General features: G+C 52.8%; 1 protein-coding gene across 2 annotated transcripts; it reads left to right on the plus strand.

The window, feature by feature from the left end:
* PLEKHM2 (pleckstrin homology and RUN domain containing M2) lies at positions 1 to 27,740 on the plus strand. 2 transcript variants are annotated; one of them, XM_069780426.1, is made up of 20 exons: positions 38 to 204; positions 12,341 to 12,447; positions 12,595 to 12,704; positions 13,642 to 13,741; positions 14,285 to 14,372; positions 14,891 to 15,077; positions 17,191 to 17,250; positions 19,921 to 20,155; positions 21,344 to 22,123; positions 22,390 to 22,459; positions 22,545 to 22,635; positions 22,967 to 23,031; positions 23,399 to 23,487; positions 24,128 to 24,260; positions 24,349 to 24,539; positions 24,839 to 24,904; positions 25,409 to 25,568; positions 25,801 to 25,980; positions 26,065 to 26,181; positions 26,555 to 27,740. In XM_069780426.1, the coding sequence occupies exons 1-20, from the start codon at positions 145 to 147 to the stop codon at positions 26,690 to 26,692; spliced, it is 3,027 nt and encodes a 1,008-aa protein (XP_069636527.1). In that variant the 5' UTR covers positions 38 to 144; the 3' UTR covers positions 26,693 to 27,740. The 2 variants fall into 2 exon arrangements, with proteins under 2 accessions (XP_069636528.1, XP_069636527.1); XM_069780427.1 differs by lacking the exon at positions 17,191 to 17,250 and having other exon boundaries at positions 1 to 204.
* The last annotated feature ends 194 nt before the right edge of the window (positions 27,741 to 27,934 follow it).

The following is a 27,934-nucleotide window of genomic DNA, read 5'->3' on the forward strand; positions in this document are numbered from 1 at the left end:
GCCGGGGCAGCCGGCAGGACGGAGCCGGCCGGCGGGGGGCGGCGGGGCGGCGAGCGGGCCCGGCGGACGGGCCGGCACTCGGCCTCCGCCGGGCGGGCGCGGCGGCGGGCGGCGGCGGCGGCGGCAACGGCGGGCGGCGGCGCCATGGAGCCGGCGGAGGTGAAGGACCGCATCCTGGAGAACATCTCCCTCTCCGTCAAGAAGGTGGGTGGCGGGGGGGGGGGGCCTGGAGACACCACCCCCACCCATTTCTGACAGGGATGTGGGGCTGGGGATCCCCCTCTGCAAGGGCTGGGGGCCTGGGGACAGGCCTGGGACAGCCCTGGGGACCCCCTGTGTTGTGGCTGTGGGCCTGGGGACAGCCCTAGGACAGCCCTGGGGACCCCCTCAGCTGGGGCTGGGGGGCTGGGGACAGCCCTGGGGACCCCTCTTGCCCTGGGGTATCCTTGGGTACTGCTTCTGCCTTTGGCTGGGGGACACTCCACAACCACCACCAGAGATGTGGGGCTGAGGGATCGTCCCTAGGGACTGCCCTGCCTGAGGTGTGGGGCTGGGGGACAGTCCCTGGGGACCCCCCACCCCACCCAAGGTAGGGGGTAGGGGACATGCCAGGGACACTGGGGGACTCTTTGGGACAGGAGTATGGGGTCAAGGATGCGCTGCCGTCCACCCTGCCAGAGGCAGGGGACACCTTTAGAGATTCCTCTGTGTGCGTTTGGGGGTGTCCCTAGAGACCCCCTGTGCTGGGGATGTGAGGTTGGAGGCATCCTTTTTGCTGGTGCCATGTGACACCCCAGAGGCACCCCTGGGGGTCTGGGGTCACCCCCTGGTCCACCCTGCCAAAGGGACACTGCCAGGGTCACCCCCAGGAACCTCTGTCTCTGCTGGTCAGGATATACTGGGGTTACCCCTTTTCAAGGGGTTTCTTTCTCCTGTGGACAGGACTGGGGGGATCCCAGGGGGATCCCTTGTCCTGGGACTGTATGGTGGGGGGATCTGGACGAGTCCAGTGTGAAACCCTCTTTCCAGAGGTCCTCCCTCCAGGCAGGTGTACGCCATGGGTTGGCCATGCCCTGGTCTGAGCCCTCAAAACGAGGGCTCTGAAGACATGTCCCATCATACCTCATCTCTCACCTTGTCCTTCTGCTTGCCCCTCGTTTCTCCTTGCCCCTCAGTATCTGCTGCTAGTGAGAGCATTTCTTAAAGTCCATCCCTTTGGTGGGAGCGTCTGCATGCTGGCACGAAGGGGACCAGGACGCTGGAGTCTGTTTGGGGCGGTCACAGGCATGAGTTGTAAGGACATGCTGGAAGTTTTGGGTTGGGCCACATGTCCTGCCTGCTCCACATGTGAGCTCCAGCTGTGTTTGAGAAAGAACACAAGCTCTGTTTCAGGAGGTAAAGGGAGTCTTGTTACAGTTTTCATCCCAAGTTTTGGGGGAGAGGAGGCTTTCTGGACGCGCTGACATTTCTCCAGTTGTTGGGTTTCTGCTGCCTTATGGAATTGGAATTTTCCTGTGATCTGCAATGTGTCCTGACACAGATTCATCCATAAAAACTTGTCTTACAAAGACCATCACATGAATTCCCAGCACTATTAAGGAAGGAATGGCCTGACATTGCCTCTGGGACATAGGATGGATGTGCTAATCTCTCCCAGCCTTTCTCTTTTCTTCCATGGGTGACCCTGTCCTCTGGTCTCTCGCCTTTCTGTCCTCTAAAAATTAAGGATAATCTTTCTCTACCTGGAAATCAGTGGATGTTCAGCCTGCTCCAAGCTCTGTTACAATGCTCTGCAGTGCTACTGCCTCAGTTTCCCCATATGTATAAGGATGTACTATTTCCCACACAGGATTCATTGGACATTTGCATTCAGAAAATCCTTAGGGATCCCTGTTGGTTATGCTATAAAATCAACATGGTGGTTATTTTAATTGTTATCATACTTGAACAGGACTCATCAACTACACCTTTGCCTTGATCTGCGTCAGTCTCTGTCCGTCTTGGTCTAGCGGGAAAGAGGAATTTGGGGATTTTTCAATCCTGCCTCTTTTGCTTTCTTGTTCAGAGCAAGAAAGCTCAGGGAAACATAGGAACCTACGTGAGACTTCAGGCTGACGGACTTATTTATACCGTCCCAGTGAAACCAAACTCAACCCCATGGTGAAAGTCCCAATGCTGGCATACCCCTGCTTTTTACCCCCGGGATGCAGTTCTCCTTCCTCGGGGATGTCGGTCCTCTTCAGCTATGGAGCTGCTAAGTTTTCCCAACGCTTCCCTGCTCAAGTCCCTGATTTTTCTCTTTTTCTTTGCGTTAGGGGAGGAGTAAGCTGGTAGGTTCGGGGAGCAGGTACACCCTTCCCACGCCCTGGCTGCGTGCTGGGAAATCCTGCTCTCGTTCATCTTCCTCTCCCTACCTCTGGGTCCATCTTGGCTAACTCCTCGTTGCAGGGATTGTGTCATGGGACGTGGAGGAGTTTTCCACGTGTCTTGCCTCTGATTTCAAAAGCTTCTTTGCTGCATAGTTTGCTTACTCCTTACTTCTACCGTCACTACAGGTTTGAGTTGTAGAGGGTTTGAACGTGTTTGTGGTGGCGTGCTCACCTCTCCACGCTGCTTTTTGGCCAGATGATGATAGGTTTTCTTTTCTCTGCTTCAGACCAAAAGAGGAGTTTGTGGACTCTCAGCAGTGAGTGGACTGCAAGTCAGATGTTATTTTAGAAGACAGCCAGGACTAAACCCCATCTCAAGACTGGGTAAACTGGGACAAACCACCACTGAAGGCTGAGGTACTTGGTTATGATGTCAGGCTTTGAGTACCAGCAGCAGAAAAAATACCTTATTTTCACTGAGTAGCCTAGGGAAAACCATCTGGATGCTCGTCAGCTTCCCTCTGCCTCAGATGGGGAAGGCAGCGAGCAGCAGCACAGCCCTGGGCAGGGTTTGTGCCACAGAGACCTGTGGCTGGGACTCTACCTGGCTGTGACTTCAGTTTCTCCAGGGTGCTTCTGAATTTCAGGAGTAGGAGGTCAGAGCACAAGCAGTAAGTTCTGTACAAATTGACAGCAAAAAAAGTGCTTCAATTCCAAGCAAATTCCTCAAGCCTCAGTGAACAGGACTGGTTTTATCTTATTTTCCTAGGAATATATGAGGGACAGAGCACAGCTAGAAAAGGCAGAGATGCAAACCTGCTTGGAAAGGGTAATTATAAACCTGTGGGTTTCTCTGTGTGATACCCAACTGCCGGATCTGCCCTATTCACGTTCCTCACCCACATCTCGGAGATCAGCAGGAACTTTGCTATTGGCTGCAGAGGTGTGAGATCAGACCTCAACTGCAGAGAGAGACAGAACATCTAATTTAGACACCCAGTAAATTGTCCCCTCCAGCTGGAGCAATGTCAAGAGGCTGCTGCTCTTGGTGGCTTCAGGAGAAGTTGGGAGAGCTCAGCAGTAGTGAGTTGGGCCCTTACTTCAATTCCAACACAGATCCAAAGGAACTGTGAGCATGGTGTTGATTTCCCATTTACAGCTTGTCCTCTCTGTCCTCCCTGGGAGATGTAAATTAATTCAGAGCACGATGCTCTCTGCACAGTGATGGTGTGGAGCTCATTACTTCTGTCTTATGACCGTTTCTTCTCCCCTTTCCCATCCAGTGCTCCCTCACCCTGCTTTCTGCTAAGAGGGCTGTGCTCCAGCACAAATTACTATGCAAATTGATGCCTAACCCTTATTTTTTTTTTAAAGAATTTGGCCTTTATTGAGGCAGAAGGCTGGAGGTGGGCATGTTATGGCTCAGTGTGCATTCACCGCTTTCTGTGCATCCTCTCCCAGTGGGGAGCAGACCCTTGTTCAGTCAAGTGCTTGTTTTCCTCTAGGAGATATTACTGCACGTGGCAGCAGTGGGATGAGAGCTGCCTCCTGGTGCCTCCCAGTTGAACTCTTGCCGTGACAGGCATGCTAGAAATGCCAACGGCTTTATATCCATCCTTGGCCAACCTTCTCCTGGTAGCTAGAAGCTATCACAGGTGACCTGGTCCTGGGTAGCGTAGATGTTTTGTATCCTCTTGTTGGATTTCCATGCCCTCCTGGACATTGCAGTGGGTTAAGGAGAGATTTATTGCTGTCTTGCTTGTGATTAGGTGGCAAAAATGTAAAGTCCTTAAACAGTGCTCATTGTTGGCAATTCTAGGGGCTAAACTTAAAATCAGAAAAGAGATCAGAATCCAAGATTTTGGGGCTCTTGTCTGTTTTTCAGGCTTTCCTACCGGCTTTGAAGGACACACATTCTCATGAACTCTAGAGCAGCTGATCCTTGGTGCATGTCAATCAGGTGGAGCAACGTTTTTTGCCGATGTTGCAGGAGTTCTTGCCAAAAGCTCTGGCTCTGTTCTGTTTATGCATGACTTTGGGAAGGTTTCCGCTTCCCCCATAGTGAATTAATACTGTGCCTTTTCTGCCTGTCTCGGGATCAGATTTTTAGCCCTGTACCATTGAAATGCCTTTGCAGTCTCCCAGGCTTCCTGAACTCTGGCTTGCAACACCTCTGCTTCTCCTGCATGGCGAGGAAGGGTAGATTTGGGGATGGCTTTGTGCCCCCATGTCCTGGAGAGGAGCAGGTAGCGTTGGAGTGGAGCATCCCTCCTCAAATCAGGTAGGGAACATGCTCATCTCCGGCTGGGTACATTTATTTAGCCCAGCTGCTGTGACACAGAGATAGCAATTCTGGAGATGTGAAAATAGCCAAATAGCAACCTTGCCTTCTGCTTCCCTTTGAGGGACACCTCGCTGGTGCTAAGACCACAGGGGTTTTTATCTCTGCCAGGGTATTTCCTCTCACTCATGTTTGCTCCAGTCCACATCCGTTGTTGCTGCAGGGGGCACGCAGCAGGGATCGACATCGGTACATTCACGCTGTTCCCCTGCACAGTCCTGGCATGCCCCTTTACTGCGAGTACCAGGTTTGCCAGCTGCCTGAAGCCTGTGGCTGAAGCTAGCAGCAATCTCACGGAGCTCATAAGTTGGCCTTGAAGACACAAGGTCACTCAGGTGCTTTTAAGAAGTCTACAAATGCTTGCAACTCTGACACTGCGTATTTTGGTGGTACTCTAAGGGCTTTGCCACTGTTTGACGAGCGAACAAAGCTGTTTGCTGTGGTTCTGCTGGGAGTGCAGCTGTGTATTTCTTGGGTTGCCCGAGTATTTCAAGGTTTATCTCTTTTTGGAAATTCTTATTGCCTCATCCTGGTACAGGTCTGGTGATGATACGAGGTTTGTTGTCCACAGTTGCAAGAGGATTGGATTCTGCGGGTACCTAAACTGATGTTTGTCTCTTTATACCCTTGGGAGGCATTTCTCAAGATCAGCTCTGGATCTGCTGGTGGACAAGGCTATGATAGCCTTTTGGGGAGAAAAAAATCCCGTTTGTCCTACCACTAACACAAAGCACTTCGCTGGGAGAGCAGTTGGTTTTGGAGGCTCAATTTTGGCAGTGGGTTTTGTACAAGGAGCAGAAGCAATGCCTCTGAGCCTCTCTGCCTCCAATTGCACAATTTCAGCGGCTGTTGAGTGATTTCAGCTTTCCTCACTTCTGATATCCTGGTCCAAGAGGAGTAACTGAAATAACTGCAGGCCAGAGGACTTGGTCTACGGGGAGAAATTCAAAACAGCAAATGCCCAGCGTGTGAGTAAGCAGCAGCTATCTGGGAGAGCAGCACTGTTACCAAGACTTGCAGGGCACAAGCACCTCGTGCTCACTTGTTTTTTGGTGTGTTTACCAACTGGACTTGTTTTTTCTTCCATGAAATCTGTTTTTTCTGATGTGCCGAGCATGTGACCTTTCTGTCTGCCTTCAGTTAGCACAGGGATCCTGTTCCACAGGAGCCACATGCTTGTACCCTGCTCCGTGCTCTCTGCTCACCATGACAGAGGAACAGGATGCTCCCTGTGACTTGCAAGCAAGTGTCACCGCTGGAAAAAATCCTGTCCTTGGCTGAGCCATGTGTGGGTCCAGCCTGCTGCAAAGTTTGCTGCTTAGAAATAATGAAGAAAAGCCATGGAAAAGCCTTGGGGCTGTGGGAGCTGATAAGTGTACGTGTCCCAGGAGGTGACAACGTTGCTGGTGCTGGACTGCAAATGCTTCAAAGCTCTGTGTTTCCAGCCACTGAGCATCTTTGCTATGGATTTCAGCTTCACCTGTTTCAGGCTCCTGTCTCTGCGCATCACAAGCACGCTCTGTTTCTCTCCAGGCTGCTCCAATGTCACTTGTGCCTTCAACATGCTGATGCTCTGAGCATGCCAATGTATTTCATCGTGAAAGCCACAAAACCCGGGCAAGGCATACCGAGTCTGGGATGGGAAGCTGGGCGCTGAGTCTGGTGCTGGTTTGGAAGCTTGTTGTAAGAAATGTTGCATCAGATCATGTATGCAACCTCCAAAACGTCCTACTAGAGCTGAAGTTTTAGGGCTTGGTGTTATACAAGTGTACAAGAGAGAATAACACCCCTGCCTTGAAATTCAGCCTGCTTTTTTGGGTGGTATGGAAGACTAGGAGTTTTCCAGGCAGAGTAGTTCAGCCTCCTCTTTATCCATTTGCCATCGAATGTCTGTACTCCCCTGAGCAGGTACGAGAGTGCTGGTTGCTTCTCTTATCTTCTTATGTGTCTGTCCTGTCCCTTCACTTTGCCTCTTTCCTTGGGATTGAACTGTCATCGCCTGCATGGGACAAGGTCAGTCTCCTGCCACCTCTTTTTGATGCTCCCTGGAGCTCCAGGCTTGCTCCTGAGGGTGCTCAGCTGCGGGTGCAGCCCCAGACTGAGTGCCAAGACCCAGAGCTGGCTTCTTAATCAGCATTTTTTTAAATCACGTTGTTAGACAGCTTTGCAGGCTGCATTCGCAGGAAACCATGTGGGTTTGCTCTTGCTGCAGAAGGTTATTCTGGCTGTGCAGTCTGGTAGATAATGTGCCACCATCCTTGTCCAGTCGTGCAGCGTGGTGGAAAAGCAAGTGCTGGGAGCAGGCTTGGGAAGGGTTTTGGGTCTAGCAAAGAGTTTGCATCTCCAGCTGCCTGCCTGGATGGCTCACGAAATACTGCCCTCAAAGAAAACCACCTACCTGATAGCTTGGAGAAGGTGTCTTTCCAGCTGCTGGGGAAGATGGTGAGAGGACAGGAATTTAGGCAGAAAAAAGGCTGCTGCAGTTTCTGTTACGTTTTGGCTCTCCGCTTGCTGCTTTGTGGTACTGCTTTTGTTTGCATTCCTGCAGCTGGGGAAAACCCCTTGCCAGTCCATGTGCTGTGGGTGGGAAAGCAGGTTTTGAAGCGCCTTTTGCCTTTCCCATACAGCGAGCACCGTGGTTAGGGAGCTGGAGGAATGCAAAGGATGCCCAACTGGGCTGTTTGCTTTTCTTTCACCATGTTTGCCCTGCCAGGGAAATACCAAGCAGAACAAGAGAAATGAACTTGGTGTCAGAAAGCTGCTTGTCAAACATCTGCAGACCAGATTTATGGAGGGGAGATGGAGACTCGATTGGGTTGTGGCCAGCTGCGAACAGGTCAGGAGACTGTATTTCAGTGAAGTTTTAGAAATACTGGAGAGCTTTCAAAGGAGCACCAAAAGAGTGATTAGATTTGGAGAATGGACTTTACAGCATGCCTCCCCAGTGACTGTTTGTTGGCATCCCTTGCAACACAGCAGCTTTGCAAATGGGCCGGGAGAGCTTCACACTCTCTGAGAACCGCTGCAATTAGTAGGTTATAAAATTGTGCAAGGAATAGCCTTTCTCATGCATGCCAGCGTGGGGTGTGGTGTATCACTGCAAAGAAAAAAATCAACTTGTGATTGATAAATGGCAATTAAATCCACCTTCTCCTCAGTGGGGATGAGGTGCGATTGTTAGGGGTGCAAACCCCGTCTTTCCCCCTCCCCCCACCGTGCAAACCAGCTCTCTGTTCCCTTTGGATAAACGCCCTTCTGCTCTGCTTTCTTCTCAAGTGTGTTTAACTCGACAGCCTCAAGTGTTTGGACTCCGCAGGAGCTTTTGTAACCAGTTCACCAAAGCAGGTTTTGTCCTACACTGTCGCAACACCGGTGCTCAGACCCAGTTGGAGCTGCAGAGTGGTGTCGGTGAATGGTGGGGATGCCTTCTGCATGCTGACGGTGCTTATTTTGGCCGCAGGAATGTCTATAAATAGCCCAGGGTCAGGGCTTGAGGCATTCACCGTGCCCCACACAAGTCCTCCATCCAAGCCAGCCTCAACCCTTCCTTCTGGTTTCGGAGCACAGAGGAGACGAGGGGAAGAGCATGTCTCCAGAAAACCCGGAGATGAGCAGTGTCGCATTCAGTTAATGCTTTTTAAACTTATTGCTTGCCTCCTTCCTGATTTTCCCTGGCTCCAGCCCGGCTCACTGCCCAGGTATGTCAGGGAGCTGCTTTGTGGATGCTTCATAAAGTTTGGTCACCACCTCCCAAACAGGTCTGTCTACCACACTGTGATTAGGGAGAGGTTGGTTTCAAATTATTCGTTTGTGTTTTATAGCAATTTACAGGAGAGAGGTAAACACTCTGTATAAATGCTGTTTTTTCAGGGCAGTGCCACATCACTTCTGCCTGTGCGGCACGGTCAGGGTCAGATGCTGGGACCGTCCATAGTCTGTGCCTCTGCCCCAGGATGCTTGTGGTCATAATTCCTACAGATTTCCAGCTAGGTGGATCTTGGAACAAGTGGGCCTGTTTTGGGAAACAATGCAACTGGATTTTGTTCCCCAACTGAAAAAGCTATTTCACCATACCTTTCCTCCTTGTGCGTCTTCACCTTTCTTCTCAAACTAGAAATGCCTTCCCATCAGCTTTTGCAAATCTCAGCCTTTCCCCAGCCTCGCTGTAGGGATGACTCCATCCAGGAGATCCTGAGGCTTGTTCGGTCTTGTTTCCTCCCTGGACACGTGGTAGTTCGGCAGGGATTCACCTGGCCCATCTCTTTTTGGGGCTTGTTGTGCTCCAGCAAGCTGTGGACGTCCTTCGCTTGAGACTGTAAGCCATTGGCCGTGTTTATTTTGGAGGGATGCTGGAAAAGGCATCGTCCCTTGATGCAGCACCATACAGGGAACATGGTGGCACATCTTTGTCCATGCGGGTAGGAGCGAGTTCTTGGCACGCCTCCCTGTGACTGACAGCTCCTAAAATGCCGTGACTCGGAGTGCCCGAATCCAAATCCAAAACTGCTGAGTGCGTGTTTCCTGCTCGCAGGGTCCCACGTGCACAGGGCTGGCGTGACCCCATGACTCTGAGCAAAGCACAGTCACACCAGCTCATCCTCTGGCTCCTGATGTTGCAGAGGGGCAAACTTGAGCCTTTTGGGGTAGGTTTGCTCTGGACATTGCTATGGGCCTGGGTTTTCCAGCCGCCTCCCCAGGAAGAGGCTGCAATGCAGGGGAAGCTGGTTTGCACAGAGCAGGAGGCTGCATGCTCCTTGCAGAGCAGCTAAAAGTAAGACCAAGCTTTAATACAACACAGGAAGAGTCCTTCAAAACCTAGATGCCTTCATAGGGGCAAGATTTGGCTTTTCTAGGGAAGAGAAATCTGTTTTTCAGAACTTCCCTGGTGCTTCTCCATGTTCGGAGATGTTGAGATGAGACAACCACTGTTTGCTAACAGTTTGTATTCTCTGATGAGGGGAGCAGGTTGGTCCGTGTAGCAACAGAGAGCGTTAGGAGCTGTGAACTGGCTGCAGGAAGGACAGTAACAAAGATCCAAGTTATTTTTGAAGAAGGAAGGAAAGAAAAAAGAGGAAATGCTTCTATTTGCTCATCTCTTTCGCTGCCCAGGCTTGGAGTCTCTCTGTCATGGGGAATTCTTCCAGTCAGTGGCACAGACAGGCTCCAAGTTCCCTCCAAGATGACCTCCCTGAGCAGTGTGTGCAGAGCTGGCTGAGTGGCTCCTTGGTTTTAGTGGTAAGCTAATGTAGGGCCTGGTTATTTTTGTTTTCCCCTAGCTGTCCCCCACAGCTGCATTTTCTCAAGCCAGCACAGAGCCTGCAGAAACACCCAGGATAGGAACCCTCCTCCGAGGGTACCCCAGCTCTCTGCAGAGGCAACAGCCTGCTTGGGACAAGCCGGGAACTTCTGCCTTCAAATCCTGGCTTGTGTCCCATATGGCAGGGGCTTTGATTCCTGCCTCAGTTTCCCCCAAAACCGGATATTTTAGTGAGCTCCAGACAGCTCTTGGAGAGCAACCTCTGTGTCTCCTCTGTCTATTGCTAGAGGGTTACAGCTCTAAATTATGACTTTGTTTCTTCCTCTAGTGTCCTCACTGCAGGAGTAAGCTTAAAACACTGGCTGCAGGTAGCTCCTGAAATAGTTCTTGAATATTGGATTTTAGGGCATTCTTCTCCTTGCTTGGGTCTGGGCTGCCTATTAATAGGGTAGATCTTCTGAGACAGCTTCCTCCCAAAAATGGGTAAGAGCTGCTGAGCTGAAACACTTCGGGTCTCACCTGGGTGTCATGAAAAAGTCTGCGTGTCGCTGGAGCATCCACGGGTGGCTCTGCAAACAAAACCTTATTGCGTATTTCCTTCCCCAGGGGATTTACCTTCTCAACTAGACAGGACAGGGACTGGCTGAGCTGTGCTGTGCGATCGGATGAGGGAATTTGGCTGTGATTCTTCGGGCTCAGCAGTTCGTTCCCACGTAAGGGCTGGGACCTGCTCCATGCAGGAACATGCCTGGCTCTCCCGTCTTACCTAAGAGCTACAGAGAGAGTCAAGGTCTTCAAGCCAGGAGGGTGTTGGAGCTAGATATATTCATATTTTTAAGAGGGTTGTTGGGAACAGTTCCCCAGGGGCTGTGAGGTGTTCTCTGTCCTCCTTGATAACTTTTACATTGAGACTGGATGATTTTCTAAAGGAGCTTCTCTGGCTCTAGTAATAATTCAGGAGGAGAAACCAGTTTCTGGGAAGAGGTCAGACTCAACAAGCACAATGCTGTCAAGTTTTTGTCTTTTAAATCTACCGTCTAACTGGTGAGGTTTGCCAAAGACTTATTGTGTCACCAAAATAACGTACGTACAGGTGATGCGTTGTTGTAGCTCAGCTGAATTGTGCTTGCTTGTCACCAGCCAGAGCAAATAAATGTGGCATATACAGCTGAGATTACATCCTGGGTGAGTAATCTCCCTGCCTGAATGCCAAGTATGTGTGAGACGGGGACCTAAATAGATCTGTAAGCTCCAGGGGCAGGAGGAGGCTGGTGGGTCAGCTGGGAAGGGATATAGGATTTGGGTGGTTGGGGATTTCTAGGATTTCTAGCAGGTTTTGCAGAAGCAGAAAAGCAATTTATGCTGTGTCGAGCCTCCGAGGGCTGCTGTCAGCAGAGCACAGGGCCAGCGCTGTCTTCAGAGCTAACTTTGCGGCTGTGAATGGGTTAACCGAGGATGAGTCAAGCTGTCCAGGTCTTTGAGAAAGGGGCAGCTACATGAAGTGACACATTGTAGTGATGTAGCCTCCCCCATGCCGAGGAGGCAAACAACTTGGAGATTAATTGAACTGCCTTTCTCTCATATGCACGTGCCTCCATCCCTATCTGCGCTGCCGGCTGCCCTCTGCACCCTCCAAGTCCCTGCTGCTGTGTGGCCAGGCAATCCTTACCAGCCTGTGTTTGAAAGTCTGGGGCAGTTCTCGGCTGCCTGGCATCAATACCCAGCATCGTGGTGGTTACTCGAGCTGCCTGTAACAAGAAAACCTCTGTCCCTTCCCAGAATGCTGAAACTGTGCTGAGATTTCACACAGATTTAGCACAGAGCACACGTGCTGCAAGAATGAAGCTCCTGGACTCAGATCATCTTTTATACCTGGAAGCAATGTCTCTCGCCAACCAGGGTTTCCCATGGCAAGACCCTGAGACTGAGGAGGGGACTTGTCCATGGCAGAGCCAGAAACGGAGCCCAGAGCTCTGATTTATTTCTGTTCTGAATGGCTTTGCGATGGCTGCACCGCTGCAGAGGAACCACCAAAACCCCACTGTAATGTTGGCTGTAAAGGAGGAGGCTGTGCAGCTCAGCCCACCTGCTCAGCAAACAGGGCAGTTGGTTGTGCAGCCGCAGCCACACTGCTGGTATGTCTCTGAAAAGTGCACAAATCTTTGTGGGTGAGGTTCTCCCTATGAGTTACTGCCTTTAGGGCAGTAACTTGAAATCAATTGTTACACCCTGTAAGTAACCTGCATCAAGGTCTAGCAAGCTGAGAGATTAAAAAAAGCTATTTAATGCTGGCTGTGAGTGTTGGCATCTCCATCTGCCTCCTCAGTGGGCTGTAGAACGGAGTTTCAGCCATCCCATCTCTTCTTTTTGCAGCTGCAGAGCTACTTTGCTGCCTGTGAAGACGAGACGCCGGCCATCAGAAACCATGACAAGGTCCTGCAGCGGCTCTGTGAACATCTGGACCATGCTCTGCTATATGGGTAAGCATGGAGCCTGCCGCTGGGATGCTTTTCACTGTGCTTTGCCTAACATGTAGGCTCAGCATGGGGAAGCCATCTAGGCAGTAACTGGGATGGAGATAACAAAGCCTTTGCTTAACCTTCCTCTGGCCTTCTTTCTTCTTCCAGCCTGCAAGATCTTTCCTCAGGCTACTGGGTGCTGGTCGTTCACTTCACCCGCCGGGAAGCCATCAAACAGATAGAAGTGCTTCAACACGTGGCCACCAACTTGGGACGCAGTGAGTATTTGCAGATGCTGCCCCGGCTATTAGGGCAAACCTCGGTTTGGGAACATCTGGCGGGAGGCCCAGGAAGGTTGTGCTGGCCGTATGTTCAAGGGCTGGGGCTGCAGGCAGATTGAGGGAACCAGCGGGCAGCTCCCCGCTGAATCCAGCTTGTCTTGGCCAAGGAGGTGGGAGTCCTGGCATGATGGCTCTAGAAATAATTGCATCGTGCCTCAGGATCAGGTGTTGGGGTCAGAGACATAGGCCTGCTTCTGCTGCTGTGAAACCAAAGCGATCTGCTGGGCTGTGCTCTTGGGAGAGGTTTCTGGCAGATGGGAGGCATCACCTCTCTCACCCCAGAACGTGTCACTGTAGCTGTCATTTGCCCGATGCTGCTTCTCCCCTGCTGCGAGTTGTCTGTAGAAGATGTTTGGGACCATCAAGGCCGTTTTTGACGCAGGATGGTGCCCAGAGACCTCCTTTCTGCCTGATTATCCCAACACCCTTCATCTCCCAAGCCCTGTACCGGTGAGAGTGGAGCTGAGCACAGACTGCACCATCACCTCTCTCTGCACTGGAATTTGTGTAATATCTCAAATTGCACCTGTGCTGATTTACAGCGATTGTCCCTCCATCTTTCCTGTCTTCTGATCCCTGCTGGAAATGCTAGCAGGGCTCGCATCTCACTAGAGAGACACAGTTATGTGCCTGCTTCTCAACCTGCTATCATGCAGTCTCATTCCCATTCCCACTCCAAATCGTGAATCTGCCTCTTCATCTCCTGCTGGCATTTTTCCTTCCAGATTTCCCCAACGGTCGGTTGCTCCCTTGAAATGATACAAACGTGAATGAACAATCTGATGTGTTTTAACTGATTTGTGTTTATTTCTAGCCTTGCTTCACTTCTCAGATATTTCCCCACAGATAAATCTCTCTGCTGCTTTATTTTCAGGCCGGGCATGGCTGTACCTAGCCCTCAATGAAAATTCCTTGGAGAGCTATTTGAGGCTGTTCCAGGAGAATCTAAGCCTGCTGCACAAGTACTATGTCAAGTGAGTACCCCAGCTCCTTCTCGTTTGGGCACTGGTTGGCATCCCTTCTTGTCAGAAGCCAGCCCTAATTTGCCAGTGGGGAACAGTTGATCAGGCTCTGATTTTTCCTTGTGGGTTTTGCAGAGGTTTTACATGATTCATTTAAAGGTCCCAGATGTGGACGCAGTCATATATAAGAGGGCCTGCAAGCATCTCCCCTAGTTACTGCTTTTACTCTCAGTCCCAGAGGTAGCCTTTATATTCTTCCATGTTTTTCAAGAAGCTGCTCAGCTCTTGTCCAGGGACCCAGCTCTGGTGGACGCCTGGAGATGTGGCTGTAGGTCAGTTTGTGGATAGCACGTAGGGGATGCCCGGCTGCTCTGAGCCACACATATCTGCCCTTAAGGTCTGCCATTGCTCTTAGGAGGTAAACAGAAGGCTCACAGCTCTGGGGCCATTTATACGGCAGCTCAGAGACACGCCACCAAGAAAACAGAGGGTGCTTGTAGCTGTTTCTTTTCTTTCCCACATCTCTAAAGCTCTTCTGTTTTATCCATGCTGCAGGAACGCCCTAGTTTGCAGTCACGATCATCTGACCTTGTTCTTAACACTGGTGTCTGGGCTGGAGTTCATCCGCTTTGACTTGGATCTAGTGAGTGTTTTATCTGTTTCTCTCAGCTCTGGGAGCGTGGGTATGTGGAGCAGGGGGAGTCCTGGGTGTCAGAGGTCCCACTGCTTGGTCCAGAGTGTACCTTCTTGTTGGTCTTCCTCTTGTTCAGCTGAAAATGTGAAGCTACCACTTTTAGGAAAGGCTTTAGGCTAGGGTCTTTGGAGACCCAGCAATGGGATTTATTCCTATTGCTCAGTTATTCCTCTGCACTGTTCAGAAGAGGAAGGAGGCAGGTGTGGGGAAGCCAGCTGCAGGGCAGACTGATGGGGATAAAGGAGCTGAGCTCTGCAAGTGTGGTACAAAATGCTGGCATCCCTCCAGGTAAACACAAAGCCACTCGCTAACCCTCGGTGTCGCAGTGGAGCCGCTGGGTTTCCTCTGAAAGGTGGCGGAAATGGACAGTCAGAGGACATTCAAGGACAGTCCCATCGTTTCGACTGTGCTAATAACTGTGTGCAGTGACTCGGAGCCTGACTCACCCCATGCTCTCTTCTCTGCAGGATGCTCCTTACCTGGATCTGGCCCCGTACATGCCAGACTACTACAAACCTCAGTACCTGCTAGACTTTGAGGACCGCCTGCCCAGCTCTGTGCATGGCTCAGACAGCCTGTCGCTCAACTCCTTCAACTCGGTCACTTCCACCAACCTGGAATGGGATGACAGCGCCATCGCTCCATCCAGTGAAGGTCAGTGGTTTTTCGGAGATGGGTGCGGTCAGGGCTGTGTGTTCCCACATCCCCTTCGTCTGAGCTGCTGGAGCGGACGAGGCGCCAAATGAGGTAGCAAATGATGGGCTGGAAAAGACCAAAGTAAGAGACCCAGCAGTTAGGCTGTGAGTCTCTGCTGTCTTGCCTTGGGAGCTGCTGGGATTTAAGCTGTGGACAGCCCCCTCGCCTTGGACTGGGAGAGAAGGACTTTCCCTGCTGGTTACCTGAGGCCACATTTCCATCCTGGGGGGTGTGTTTTAGCAAGAACTGGAGAAATCTTCCCATGGAGTGAAAGCCGTGCCCATATCTGAATGTGGCTTCCAGCTCAGAGCAGGTACGCAGCACTGCAGAGGACCTTTTTTAACTGCTTATTTTGCAGTTCAGAGACCCACGTATGCTGGAGGTGGTGGGGAACAGTTTCCAGAGTCTTTTCTCCATGTCTGCAGTCTGAGGGAGAGGCAGCCGGTGGTCTCAGATGTGCTGTTTTTTCATCTTTGTGCATCTGAACTTGAGCAGCCTGATAAGTTGTCATACTCGCCCCCTTACCCCTATCAGAGAGGGCTGGATGTTGTTCCTGATGAACTGAGAAGACACGTACCTTGTGCCTGCCCCCATAACCCACTTTAGGCTGGAGCGGGGAGCTCTTATCCAGCACAAAGCATGTTCACATGAAGGAGCAGCTCTGCTGCTGCTGTTCCTAATCCAAAATATGTTGGCCCTGTTCCTTTTTTGATGTCAGTTTGAACAAAACAAGATCAGGAGATTCTGGAATAGATGGGGTGATGCATGCCGTTAATTGGATGCAGTGAATTCAGGACCGAGTCCACGTACAGATGGGTTCCCTCTGAGACAAGGGTCGACCAGTTGCCTTTTATATGCAAGATAGAAACTGCAGACATTAAAGATACTGAGGAGGAACAGCCTGGGATGGGCGTTAGCATCATTTCAGCAAAGCACAGCACCGTTTTGGTCTCACCTGCAGCATCTGCACTCATGCTGTAAGTGTGAAAGGGTTTGCTTTCGGGGTCTATGCCAAACCTCCAGCATCCCAGGTAAGTTGGAGACAGCATGAGAAGCCTAGCAATAAAAGTCACAGGAAGAAGCTTCTCTGTCCCCAGACGTTTGGCATAAGCAGCCGTTTCAGTACTTGCTGCACGCCCTGGGCTTGTATTCCTGTTCCTCCCTCAGCAGAACACGTCTTGCTGGCAGCACATCTCCTGCCTGTCCCTATTGACTGGGCAAGAGGGGTCACTTGGGTTTGGCTACGCTCTCCGGCCCAACTGGTGGATGGAAGCTTAATGCTCAAGAGAAGAGGGGTTTGGAGTAGAGATCCAGGAGATTTTGGAGCTAGGTTTTGGTTTTGGTATCGTCGCAAGCTATTCCATGTGTCCGGACAGCAGTTGTGATCTGTGTCTCAGTTTCCCCATGCATAGAGGGGTTTGGTGCTGATGTAGAAATGCCGTCCCCTGTTGCGGGACCAGGATGGTGAAGGTGGAGCCCAGGAGGGCAGGCATTGTCGCTGTTCCTCTGGCGTGGAGGAATTTAACTTCAATAACTATTTCACTGCTCGTCATTTCAACAGGAGCATCTCGCTACCCTGGGAGTGTAGGTGGAGCTGGGGATTTTAGGATCAGAGGACAAGTTTTTTCCTTTAATCAGACCCCTGGCTTTGCAAACATTAATGAGCCAAACATCACAGTATCTATGGGAGGTAAGTGTGACGTGGGGAAGCTGAGGCACAGAGTGACTAAATTCGTTCACAAAGGGGATCCCTGATTAGGTACATGCCACCGACTGTTTTTCTGTTTTAGCTTTCCATCAGCTTGCATAATGGGGCCTCCATCCTTCGCTGGTCCCGTTGTAGCTCCCATAACACAAACATCCAGCAGGAACAACCGTTAGTGCAGCTGGTTTCCATTTGCATCCATGTTCCCTAACTATTTTCTCATGCGTTTCAGATACCAGTGGAAGACTGTTTTGTTTCTCTCCTTTCCCATATCCCTCCCCAAACCCCCTTCACACTCTCCCCTGTCCCCCCTCCCTCCCCACTACTTGTATTTCTAATCCTGAGTTTTATCCCTCGTTTTTGTAGATTATGATTTTGGAGATGTCTTTCCAGCAATGCAGACCATGCCCAGCAGAGACTGGGAAGGTGGGACATACTCATCTGTTACAACATTTTGTTTTTCTCTCTGCATTGCTGCCACCTGAAGCTTGCTGCATGCTTCCCAGTTCATTTCTTTAACAAGCAACCACTACATCTTGATGGAATTCGGTAGAGACAGAAAGGAGGAGAAAAGATATCCCCCAAGGTGGGAGGTTGTGTGTCTCATCTGTGAGACCACATGCAAAGCTTTCCCCAACTCCTGGTGTATGCAGGCACACTCACCTGGCTGTATATCCTGGAGGGGAGGGATGTTTTCCTGCCTCTGACGATGCATTCATGTCTCCTAAATGTGTCTGCCCCAGCGCTTGGCATAGCAGATGTGAGGCTGGAGTTCCAAGTGCTGTTCTGTGGCTGCTCGATATGTTACGGCCTGTGTTGATAAAGGAGCCTTTATACCAGGTTACAAAAGAAAAGCTGCAAAATTGCCCCCACCGTGAAGCTGGCAGGCAGGGATCAGCAGCTGTCCAAAATGAGCCTGACCATGCCAGCTGACCTTACACTGTAGATTTCCTCTTTGGGGTGAAGCACACAGGGTGCTGATTGAAAAACTGATCCACCTTCATTGATTTCCTGAAAGCCCTGGAAGACAGCTGAATTAATTCTGCTTTCTTTAATTTTGGCCTTTTGCAGGGATTAATTTGGGAGGTTTTGTTTTCCTTGGACCCTGCTCTCCTCTGTCAAAACATCTCTCTTGAAGCCACAATATCCAGCACATGGCTGTGCTCAGTTTGGGTCACTATGCTTCTTTTTTATTTTACCACTTTTAAAACCAACTTGTCCGCTATGTCTGGCCTTTATGGTCAAAAGCATGTGCCCGTTGTAGAGGAACTTGTTCTCCTTCCTCCACATGCAGTCCCTGTGCATATCCTTTGCACATCACAGGAGTAGGAGACCTCTCTGCTTTACCCCTGGAGGAAATACACCCACATTCTGTCCTTTGCAGCTGAAAGCTGGATGGAGCCTTGGGTCTGAACTGCCTTGGCCAGTAGCAGCTGAATATTTGGGGAAATTCTGCCTGAATTCCATGTGGATTGTTCTTGGGCTCTAACACGCTCCCTTTCATCTTCTTTTCTACCCCACATGCAGAGATGCTCACAGAGATGATTTAACGTGTCCCCAAAGCTTGAGCGTACACCTAGAGGGTACAAACCAAGTTTCCAAACCCAACACCCACCAAGCAACATAACCTTGGGTGTTGGGTGCAGGCTGGGAGAAGCCACGGGAGGCTGGGGCAGATCCCTCTGTTTTTGGAGACTTGCACGGCTCCTGTGTGCGGGTCCTGGTTGCAAAGCAGTGCTGGTGTGATCCATCAGTGCTCCGGGCTGGGTTACTGTGTGCTGAGCAAACCTCAGCTGTAGCAAAGTTTTCATCCTAACCCCCCCGCCAGCTTAGCTTACTGATGCATTTCTTGTCATTTGTACACAGAGCAAGAGGTTAAGAAATTTGGGAGAGTTCCCTGTTTTCAGCAAATGGGGGTAAAATTCTGTATTTTGGACAGAGATTGTTTTGTCTCAACAGGACCAGCTGGGTTTAGGCAAAAGAAGCGACGTTCATTTTGGTGATGCAGGCTAGAAGCCTGGGGCTGAAATGCTTTTAAACATTTTATTTTCCCTTTATTGTAGACATTAAAAATCTACCCGATTTACTTCCCTTGATAGAGTTCACACCCTCCACGCTGCAGGGCAGGCGCTTCAGCAGGAACAAAGCAGCATTTTGAAATCGGCCATCACAAAACTGCCTTTATTAGATTTTTTTTTTTTTATAAGAGGTTTCATTTTCCTATTGAAAACCTACGCCCCTGAATCAGACTGCCAGGGTTGTGGTTTCCTTCAGAAGGGGTCTCCCTGCCTCGCGAGAGGTTTCTAGCTGGCTTTGAAAATGAAGGGTGCTGGAGGAGAGAAGGGCATGGATAACCTTCCTTTAACCATGACTTTGTGGACGGATAACTCTGAGCATGAGTCCTGTAGCCCTTCTCCGTTGCTTGTTTTCCCTCTGAAGACTAACACGGGCCAAGCCGGTTGTGCCACGACCTGTCTGGGCAGCCTGCTGTCCTTGGACCCCCAATGAATGCTGTGTCCCCCCCTCCACCAGACTTCCAGCCCACCATGTGTGTCTCGTGCAAGCAGAGAAAAGCAGCTGGCTCCGTAAGGATTGCTGCTTTACGGGCTGGCTCTGTTTCTGCCCATCTAGCTAAGCAAGCATCTTCCTAAGACCTAGTCGCAGGGGAGAAGCAGCAGTATGGGGCTGCAGCCTCGTTAGCTCGCTGTCATCTTGCTAAGGAGCACTGTGGCCCCAAGACCCCTCAAGTTCCTTCCCAAGGACGCTACCTCTACTTCTTAATCTGGCTGCTGGCTCCTGGGTGACCAAGCTGTTATTTCCAGGCATCATCTAAATTGCAGTGGGAGCAAACTGCAGAACGATGCTGGGTTACGTGCTGGCCTCTCTGTCCCTCCTCGCAAAGAGCCTGCTGCCCGCAGCAATCTCTGAAGCTAAGCTGGTCCGACAGCGCTTTGCCGGTGCCCGGGTGGTGTCACTTGCGAGCAGTACAGTGACCATGTAGTGCCCCGAGCCCCCAGCGCACAGCTTTGCTTGATTTGACTTGATCCAGGTGCCTGAGCTGATGTTAATCCCGCTCTTCCCTTCTTGTCTTTGCAGACGGAGACCTCACAGACACACTCAGCTGCCCGCGCTCCACTGCCTCGGAGGCCAACGGCAGCAAGGCCTCCGTGAAAAGCCCAACACAGCGCTACAACCCCTTCAATGAAGAGAAGGCCGATGTGCCGTCCTCCACCGAGACCACGCCGGTGCACTCAGCTTCCCAGGAGAAGGCAGAAGCCACCCCTGAAGGAACAGATCAGTCTGAGAGCTGCACAGAGCTGGAGGTCATCAGGTAGGGACAGAGCTGCCTGGCCTGGAAACATGCTCCTGAGTGTCATCTGTCACCAGAGGTTGATGATGTGCCACCCCTTCTAGCCCAGTGGAGACACCAACTGTGGTGTAGCCTTTATACAATCATGAGAGAGTGGTTTTATACCCCCAGACACCAACTGATGCTCTGTAGGTGTCAACAGAGCTGGTCCCTTGGGTCTGTAGTGCTATAGACTGCCTCAACATAAACAACTTTGCCTGACAGTCTGTATCGGAGAGCTCAGAGGAAACCGTGAGCTTTTATTTGAAGCTTTCTCCAGCTGGTGGCAGGTTTGCAGCAACTCTGGGTCTCACATCTTCTCTCCTGTCCTTCCTCTTGTTTGTCAATGAGCTGTGGCTAAACCTGTTGAGGGAGATGCCTCTGCAGACCTGCTGGCCTGTGTTTGACTCCTTGCAGAGGAGATCCCCAGGGGTCCCTCGGAGCCCTTAACCCAGACAGAGAGCTCAAGGCTCCGTCTGCTCACACCTGGGGAGGGGGGACACCCCAAAACCAGCCCAGCAGGCCTGTGCTTTACTCTTGCGCCCTGTTTTTCCTGGGAGGAGTAGAGGAGCTGGGTTACGTCACACCCAGCTCTCCAGCAGACATGAGGGAAGAGGAGCACTGCGCTCCCTTCCCAAACAAGTGTGACCTGGCAGCAGTTTGGGTGCCATAGGAGGCCTGAACACTTCCGGAGCCGGCATCCTGGTGTGCCGTTTGGCTGGAGCGGGCTCCGGCCTGCATCTCCCTCTTCTGGCAGATGGGGACATGGCATTCCCACATCCTCTTGGAACCTTCTCCCTTCCCGGCATCTTGCTCTCAGACAGGGATTTCTCCCACATCACTTTAGCTCCACATCCATTTGTGATCCCCTTTGCAGCCAAAGGAAGCCCAAGATGCTGCATCCAGCAGCCGATGCCTCTTTTCTTTTTTGGATAGGTAGGAAACAGTGTCCATACCCTGCTTGTCTTGTGACAGCTGGCATGGAGATGGGGACTCTATGTGGCCGCACATTGAGTGATGTTCTTGATATAAGGATTTCTCCGCAATAGGAAAATTGCAAAGGAAGGTTGTTGGGAAAGGGTGGGACCCTTCTCTAGGGGGTTGCAGACCCCTCTGCAAGTCTAAGCAGGCACAGATGAGTGACATCTCTATTGGTCTCTCACCATGCAGGTTAGCCAAGAAGAAGAAAACAGGCAAGAAGAAGAAAGCAAAGCCTGAGGAGCCGGTGAACACCCCTGCGCCCATAGTGCCTGAAACCCAGCAGGCCAGTGGAGACAGCGGCGTGAACGGGCTGAGTGACAGAGAAGACCCGCAGAGAGACGATGGTCTCGCTGCCCCGGCTGGTGAACCAAGCCCAGGCGGGCAGGAGGAGGGTCGTGAGCGCTCTGCCCTCAGCCAGCTGGCTTTACGCATCCCCGAGATGAAGGACACATCCATGGAGAGCGTGGGGCAGCCGCTGAGCAAGGTGATGGACAGACTCAACGGGCAGCTGGATCCCAGCGGCTGGAACGCCCCCCTCGAGCCTCCTGGGCAGTCCTTTCGGACTGGCACGCCAGGGGAGACCCCAGATGGATCGTCCTCTGGCGACTTTAGTGAGGGGATTTCAGCCCCCATGGACTTCTACCGATTTACCGTCGAGAGTCCAAACACTGCTGCACCAGGTGGTGGCCACCATGACACTCCAGGGCCTGGCCAACCGCCACATGTTTCTGGTAGCCCTGAGGCTCCTGAAGAAGAAGAAAGCAGAGAGGGAGAAGCAGTTGGGGCAGTAGAGGAGTCTGGAGGGGCGAGTGATGAACCCCAAACTGACCAGACAGAAACTGCCAACCCCCAGGCTCTCCATGAGCCGAAGAAGGAGCAGCCCAGCCCTTCCCCAAGCAGCGCTGAGGACTCTGGTGTGGAAGAAGGGCAGGGCAGCCCTTCGGAGCTGACCCATCCCTCCGAGTTCAGGTGAGGCTCGGTTTGCTCAGCAGGGAAAGCACCTTCCAAACCATCTTGAGCTCAAGCTGGCACTTTTTTCTTTGTCCTCAGTTTGGGGGGCAAAGACTATCATCCTTTTCCAGGATGAAGATGAGGTACGAGGGGTCAGGAGGAGAAGGTCTTGGGCTGCCAACAGGTGCCCAAATCATGGACAAGTTCAATAAGGAAGGGGATTGCCCTTCCTGGACTCACCCAGCCCTGCATCTATGTCCGTCCTCTACTGTCTCTCTTCACAGGGTGGATAACAACCATCTCCTCCTGCTGATGATCCACGTCTTTCGGGAGAACGAGGAGCAGTTGTTCAGGGTAAGGTGGTCACCATCGATCTCCCACAAAGGACCAGCTCTGTGCCTGCATCAGCCACGGGCTGAGCTCTTTTCTCTCCGCACAGATGATCCGAATGAGCACCGGGCACATGGAGGGGAACCTGCAGCTGATCTATGTCCTGCTGACGGATTGCTACGTGTACCTGATCCGGAAAGGTATCCCATCCCGACAGCCTCTAAACTCAGCTGCAGGGAGGGAGGCTTGCTTGATCAGTGGCTTTTCCATAAATCAGGGCACCATAGCTCACTAACTTCACTGCCAGTTCCTCCCAGTTCCCTTGTGTCCCCTGGAGAGGTGGCAGTCACAGTAGGGAGGTCAGGTTGACTTGTCGCCCAAGAAGCCCTGGGACATGTGCCCCGCAGCTCCGTGCTGCTTAGGACACGGCATGGTTTGCAGGTCTGTCGCTGCTGCTGTGCAGCAGCCTGGATCTGGGCAGCGCTGGGGTCCTTTGCCACCCTTCATGTGGCTCTTTGTGTCTGTGCCCAGGGGCAGCGGAGAAGCCATACATGGTGGAGGAGGCAGTTTCCTATAATGAGCTGGACTACATTTCGGTGAGTGCAGCCCGGGTCAGGTCAGCCCTCCTGGGCAGAGCAGGAGGTGAGTTTGGGGGTTGGCCCTCACCCCTCCAGCTGCAGGGGTGTCAGGAGCATCACGGTGGGGTGTTTTTGTGGGGCGCTCTGTCCACAGGGAGCAGTTTGGCCATTGAATCTTTGAGACTAGGAGAGTTAGAAGTGATCCCCCCTCAAATGCCACTTCTGCAGGTGCCCAGCTTACTTGTATCTTCACATGGGCAGCAGAACGACCACTGACCTTCTCCTCCCGGGCCAGAAGCCAGGTTTTCAGCCCTGCTTTGCCACCCCTCGTCCCCCACCTGGTTTTCTTAACTACCAGCTTCCTTAACTACCCTATGTGGCACAGGTTGGGCTGGATCAGCAAACGGTGACTCTGGTGTGCACCAATCGGAGGAAGCAGTTCCTGCTGGACACCGCGGACGTGGCTCTCACCGAGTAAGCAGGGACCGGGCGGCAAATCGTGGCACTTTCCTCCTGGGGTGCGGGACTTCTGGCCAGCACCTTGGACTCCCAGAGTGACTTGGGGAGTGCAAGAGACTGCAGTGACAGCTCTTCAGAACCAAGTCCTGCCACCAGTGGGGGTTTGGTTTGATGCCACTGGCTAAACCCTGCAGGCAGCTGGAAATGCCTTGAGCATGGATAAGTCCAAAGTATCTTCCCTGGATATACACAGCAGTCACTCTGTCCCTCGGGCTGACAGCCTCGGGGCTCTGTGCAATGCAGACTATGTGTCCTTTGTGTCATTTGGGATGAGTAGGGATAAGGTCTTGAGTTTCAAGGCACGTCCTGGGTCTCTGCATGTTGTCAGCTCAGGGAGGTGACCTCATTAGGGCCTGGATGGTCATACTGGGATCTGTGTTGGGATGGGTGTCCATCTCGCAGTCTCGCCGTCTCCTTCCTGGAGCTCAGACTTGGCAACTCCCGTCACCTTTGGTCTGTAGCTTGATTTTGAGACCCTCTGGTCTTCCAGACCAGAGGCCCACATTGAAGGGAAGCCCCTTCAGCATCAGAGCACGTGAGGGAGATGAGGGGCTGTTTGCCCCAGCCTCATCAGAGATCTCTGTCTCCCTCTCAGGTTCTTCCTGGTCTCCTTGAAGTCAGCCATGATCAAAGGGTGCCGGGAGCCGCCGTACCCCAGTATCCTCACAGATGCCACCATGGAGAAACTGGCACTCGCAAAGTTTGTGGCACAGGAGTCCAAGTGCGAGGTGAGTTTGGATACCGCGGCCATCACTACACGTGGCGGAGGCTCACGGGAGACACCCTCCCTTTGACCGCTCCACCTGATTCTCGCAGGCCTGCGACGTGGTTGTGCGTTTCTATGGCCTCGTTCACTGGGAGGACCCCATGGACGAGGCGCTGGGACCCACCAACAATAGCTACACCTCCACCGAAAACGCGGTCACCAAGGACGGCATCCTGCACTACAAGGCGGGGACCTCCTACCTGGGCAAGGAGCAGTGGAAGACCTGCTTTGTGGTGCTCAGGTGGGCACTGGGGCTATGGGTCGGGACTGGGGTCAGCCAGGGCTTGTCGGAGAAGGTGCTGGGACCAGTTTGCTGCCCAGGAGCTGCTTGGGAGATGGAGAGAACCCATCTTGTCACCTGGGAGGCTAAAGCTACCAGTTGTGGCTGCCCAGCAGCAGGAACGTAACCCCACGGGGCTGCGTGGGTGGAGGGCAGGGCAGGAGTGGCTGTTTGTGCAGACCGAAGGCAGAGGGTGTTTGTGCAGTTGCCGGAGCCGAGCTGACTCCAGTTACCACCTCTTTCATCTTCCCAAATGGCAGCAATGGCATCTTGTACCAGTACCCAGACCGCACAGACGTCACCCCTCTGCTCTCCATCAACATGGGGTAAGCGGCTGGTAGGATGCGGCGCCCAGATTTGGCGGGGATCTGAGGATCAGGAGCTCCTTGGGATGTTCAGGGAGGTGTTTTGGGGCAAAGTATGATTTAGTCCATGCTGCAGGACTCCCTGCTTGCTCCTGGCTGGGTACAGATGCCTATTTGCTTTGGCTCTGATGCGTGTAGATGGACATGGATGGGCTCATTTCCTCCTGGTTTTTGCATGCCAAGCCCGCCCTCTGATGGGGAATTTGCCTCTGAAGGGCTGACGTACCCCTCCAAGAGCCACGCTGGGCAACCTCCACAAACCCACCATGCTCAGCTCCGGCTCTACCATGATGTGCAGAGACAGAGGCCAGCCTTGGAGCAACTCTAAGGGATGTCACGGATGGGAACGAGCACTTGTGGGGAAAAGGGGTGACATGCAGTGCAGGGAGGGCAGACGGAGGCTGTTTTCAGGCTAACGCTGGCCAGTCTGTCCTGCTGATCTCCATCCTCCCCCCTCTCTCCCAGTGGCGAGCAGTGTGGGGGATGCCGGCGCTCCAACACCACCGACCGGCCCCACTCCTTCCAGGTGATCCTGACAGACCGGCCCTCCCTGGAGCTGAGCGCCGAGAATGAGGAAGACATGGCAGACTGGATGCAGTACTTCTGCCAGGCTGTCTCCAAAGGGGTGAGCCAGGGACAGGCCCCCCAAGCACGGGTGCATTGACCCCCTCCTTCGCCTGGAGCCCCTTTGGGGCACAGCCCAGCCAGCACAGAGCTGCCAAAGGGAGCGGGGATGTCTGGCAGGGATGGAGCAGGCAGTTTTCTCCTGGGCCAAGGGGGCTTCCCCGTGGGGCACCCCATGGAGATGGGGCTCCTTCATGCCAGATTTTAACACCCCCCTTCCCCTCTCCATGCAGGTGATCCCCCAGGGTGTCGCCCCTACGCCTTGCGTCCCTTGCTGCCTCGTGCTGACGGATGAGAAGGCTTTCACCTGCCACGAGGACTGCCAGACAAGCTTCTTCCGCTCGCTGGGCACTGTGGAGCTGACGGACATCACCGCCATCTCCACGGAGGCCGGCAAGGAGTACTGTATCCTGGTAAGTGTGGTGCTTCGGGACCAGCTGGCCTGGGGCTGGGTGAGGACCGCAATGGTAATGCCTGGCCTCTCTCTTGGTGTTTAGGAGTTTGCTCAGGACAGCAAGCAGTTCCTGCCCCCCTGGGTCCTCTATTTTAGTTGCACTACAGAACTGGAGAGGTTCCTCTTGGCGCTGAACGCCGCATGGAGGAACATCTACCAGGTGAGCATGCAAGGCTGTGTCACACCTTTCCTCTGGTCAGGAAAGGCGAACGGGGCCCTCCAAGGAAGGCATGGGTGAATTTTTCCCAGTTTTCCCACAAAGGGCAGGAGAGCGATGGAGCTCCTCTGTGTCCATATAACTGTGGGATGTGAGATTCAGAGCTTGAGTCCCCTGGCAAAGCGGGCCATGAGCATCCAGGGTTGGTGAGGGGAGTGGGGAGGAACTTGGGTCAGCCCCATCCCCCTCCATCACCCATATTTATGATACAGGCAATTTGCCCATCTGTTTTTGAGGCGGTTTTACAACAAGGGGGAGAAGCGGCTGTCATTCGTTCCCCTCCGGACTGCCCCACATGTGTGTGTATGTGTTTCAGGTCGACCTCCTGCACAAGGCCATTCTGGACGCCGCCATCAAGAAGAAATGCGAAGACGCTCAGAGCCTCATCGACAGCGCCTGGCAGCGCAGCGACAGCCTCTGCCGCGGGCGAGCAGAGCGGGACCCCTGGTGTTAACCCTAGCTGGGGGGGAAGGATGACTGATGGGGGCCCATTTTTGGAGAGCAGGACCTGTATCTGGCTGCCCCGCAGCCAACTGGCACCCCAAACCCTCCTGCCATCGCTTGGTCCCTACCAAGGAACGTGCCTGCGGGCGTGGACCCTGCACCCCGTCCCCCACCACGCTCTCCACCGAGTCGGGGACGTCCAGCGCGTTTGGGGAGCCACCGGACACTTCACCACGCTGGAGGCGAGGCCGAGCTCGGCCGCTTCCCTTGCACAGCCATGCAGGCGAGCCTGCGCCTTCCTCGTCATCCAGCTGCCACGGGGCAAAATAATTTGCCTTTCATGGAATAATATCCCACTAGTAGTGAGGGAGAGGGTGGCAGCGGGGTGCGCTGAGGATGAGCATCCCCCCGTCGTGGCAGGGAGCGGGACCGAGGACTTGTTCATTTTAGAACAGGGTAGGGATGCGGAGGTGGCGAGATGGGAACAGTAAATCGCTGCTGTGCATGTTTTCTCCTTGCTAATACAATCACCGAGTACGATACTGCTTCTCCTCCTCCTTCTCCTGGTGTTTCCCAGGGCCGTGCGCCTCTGGACATCACAAAACCATTCCCCAGCCTTCAGCCTGTCGATGAGATTTGAGGCTAAGGAAGAAGGACCGGGGCCAAAAATTTGGCCTTAAATACCCCAGCACGGTTTTAGGAGATCTCGGAAGCTGGTTTGAGGTTTGGACGCTGGCCCTATGTGCTGGGGGAGAGAAGAGATCGAGTCTGATATTCTTCAGGTGTCCTAAGGGACGTTGTCACATAGCTGCCACCGACCGTGTCCCCATCTTCTTGGCTCACTGCATCCGAGGCCAGCGAGGACCCATCGCCGCTTGCCCTCTACAGCGAGCCCTTTGGGGTGCAACCCCAGCTTTTAAATAATAATCCGAAGACCTTCTCATGTAATATATGTTCACGGGGCCTTTTTCTGGGAGGAAACGTGCGTGACTGAATGTATATGTGTATACATCTGCTTCCTTTCCCCCTCCCCAAATAAATATTCATTGGTAACTCAAGATTTGGCCCTACAACAAATTCCCGTGGTGGGGGCTGCTGTTCTTCCTCCCCCTCCGTGATGTTGGAGCCCGCAGCTCTGCTGTGGGGCAGAGAGAAGGAGATACCTAGGCTGGAGAGAAGAGGGAGGAGGGAAGGGGAGGACGTGCACCCTGGCTCCTCGCTGAACCCCAGCGGCATTAACCCTGCAGCGGGG

Source organism: Haliaeetus albicilla, chromosome 4 (assembly GCF_947461875.1).
Source record: "Haliaeetus albicilla chromosome 4, bHalAlb1.1, whole genome shotgun sequence".
NCBI lineage: Eukaryota > Metazoa > Chordata > Aves > Accipitriformes > Accipitridae > Haliaeetus > Haliaeetus albicilla.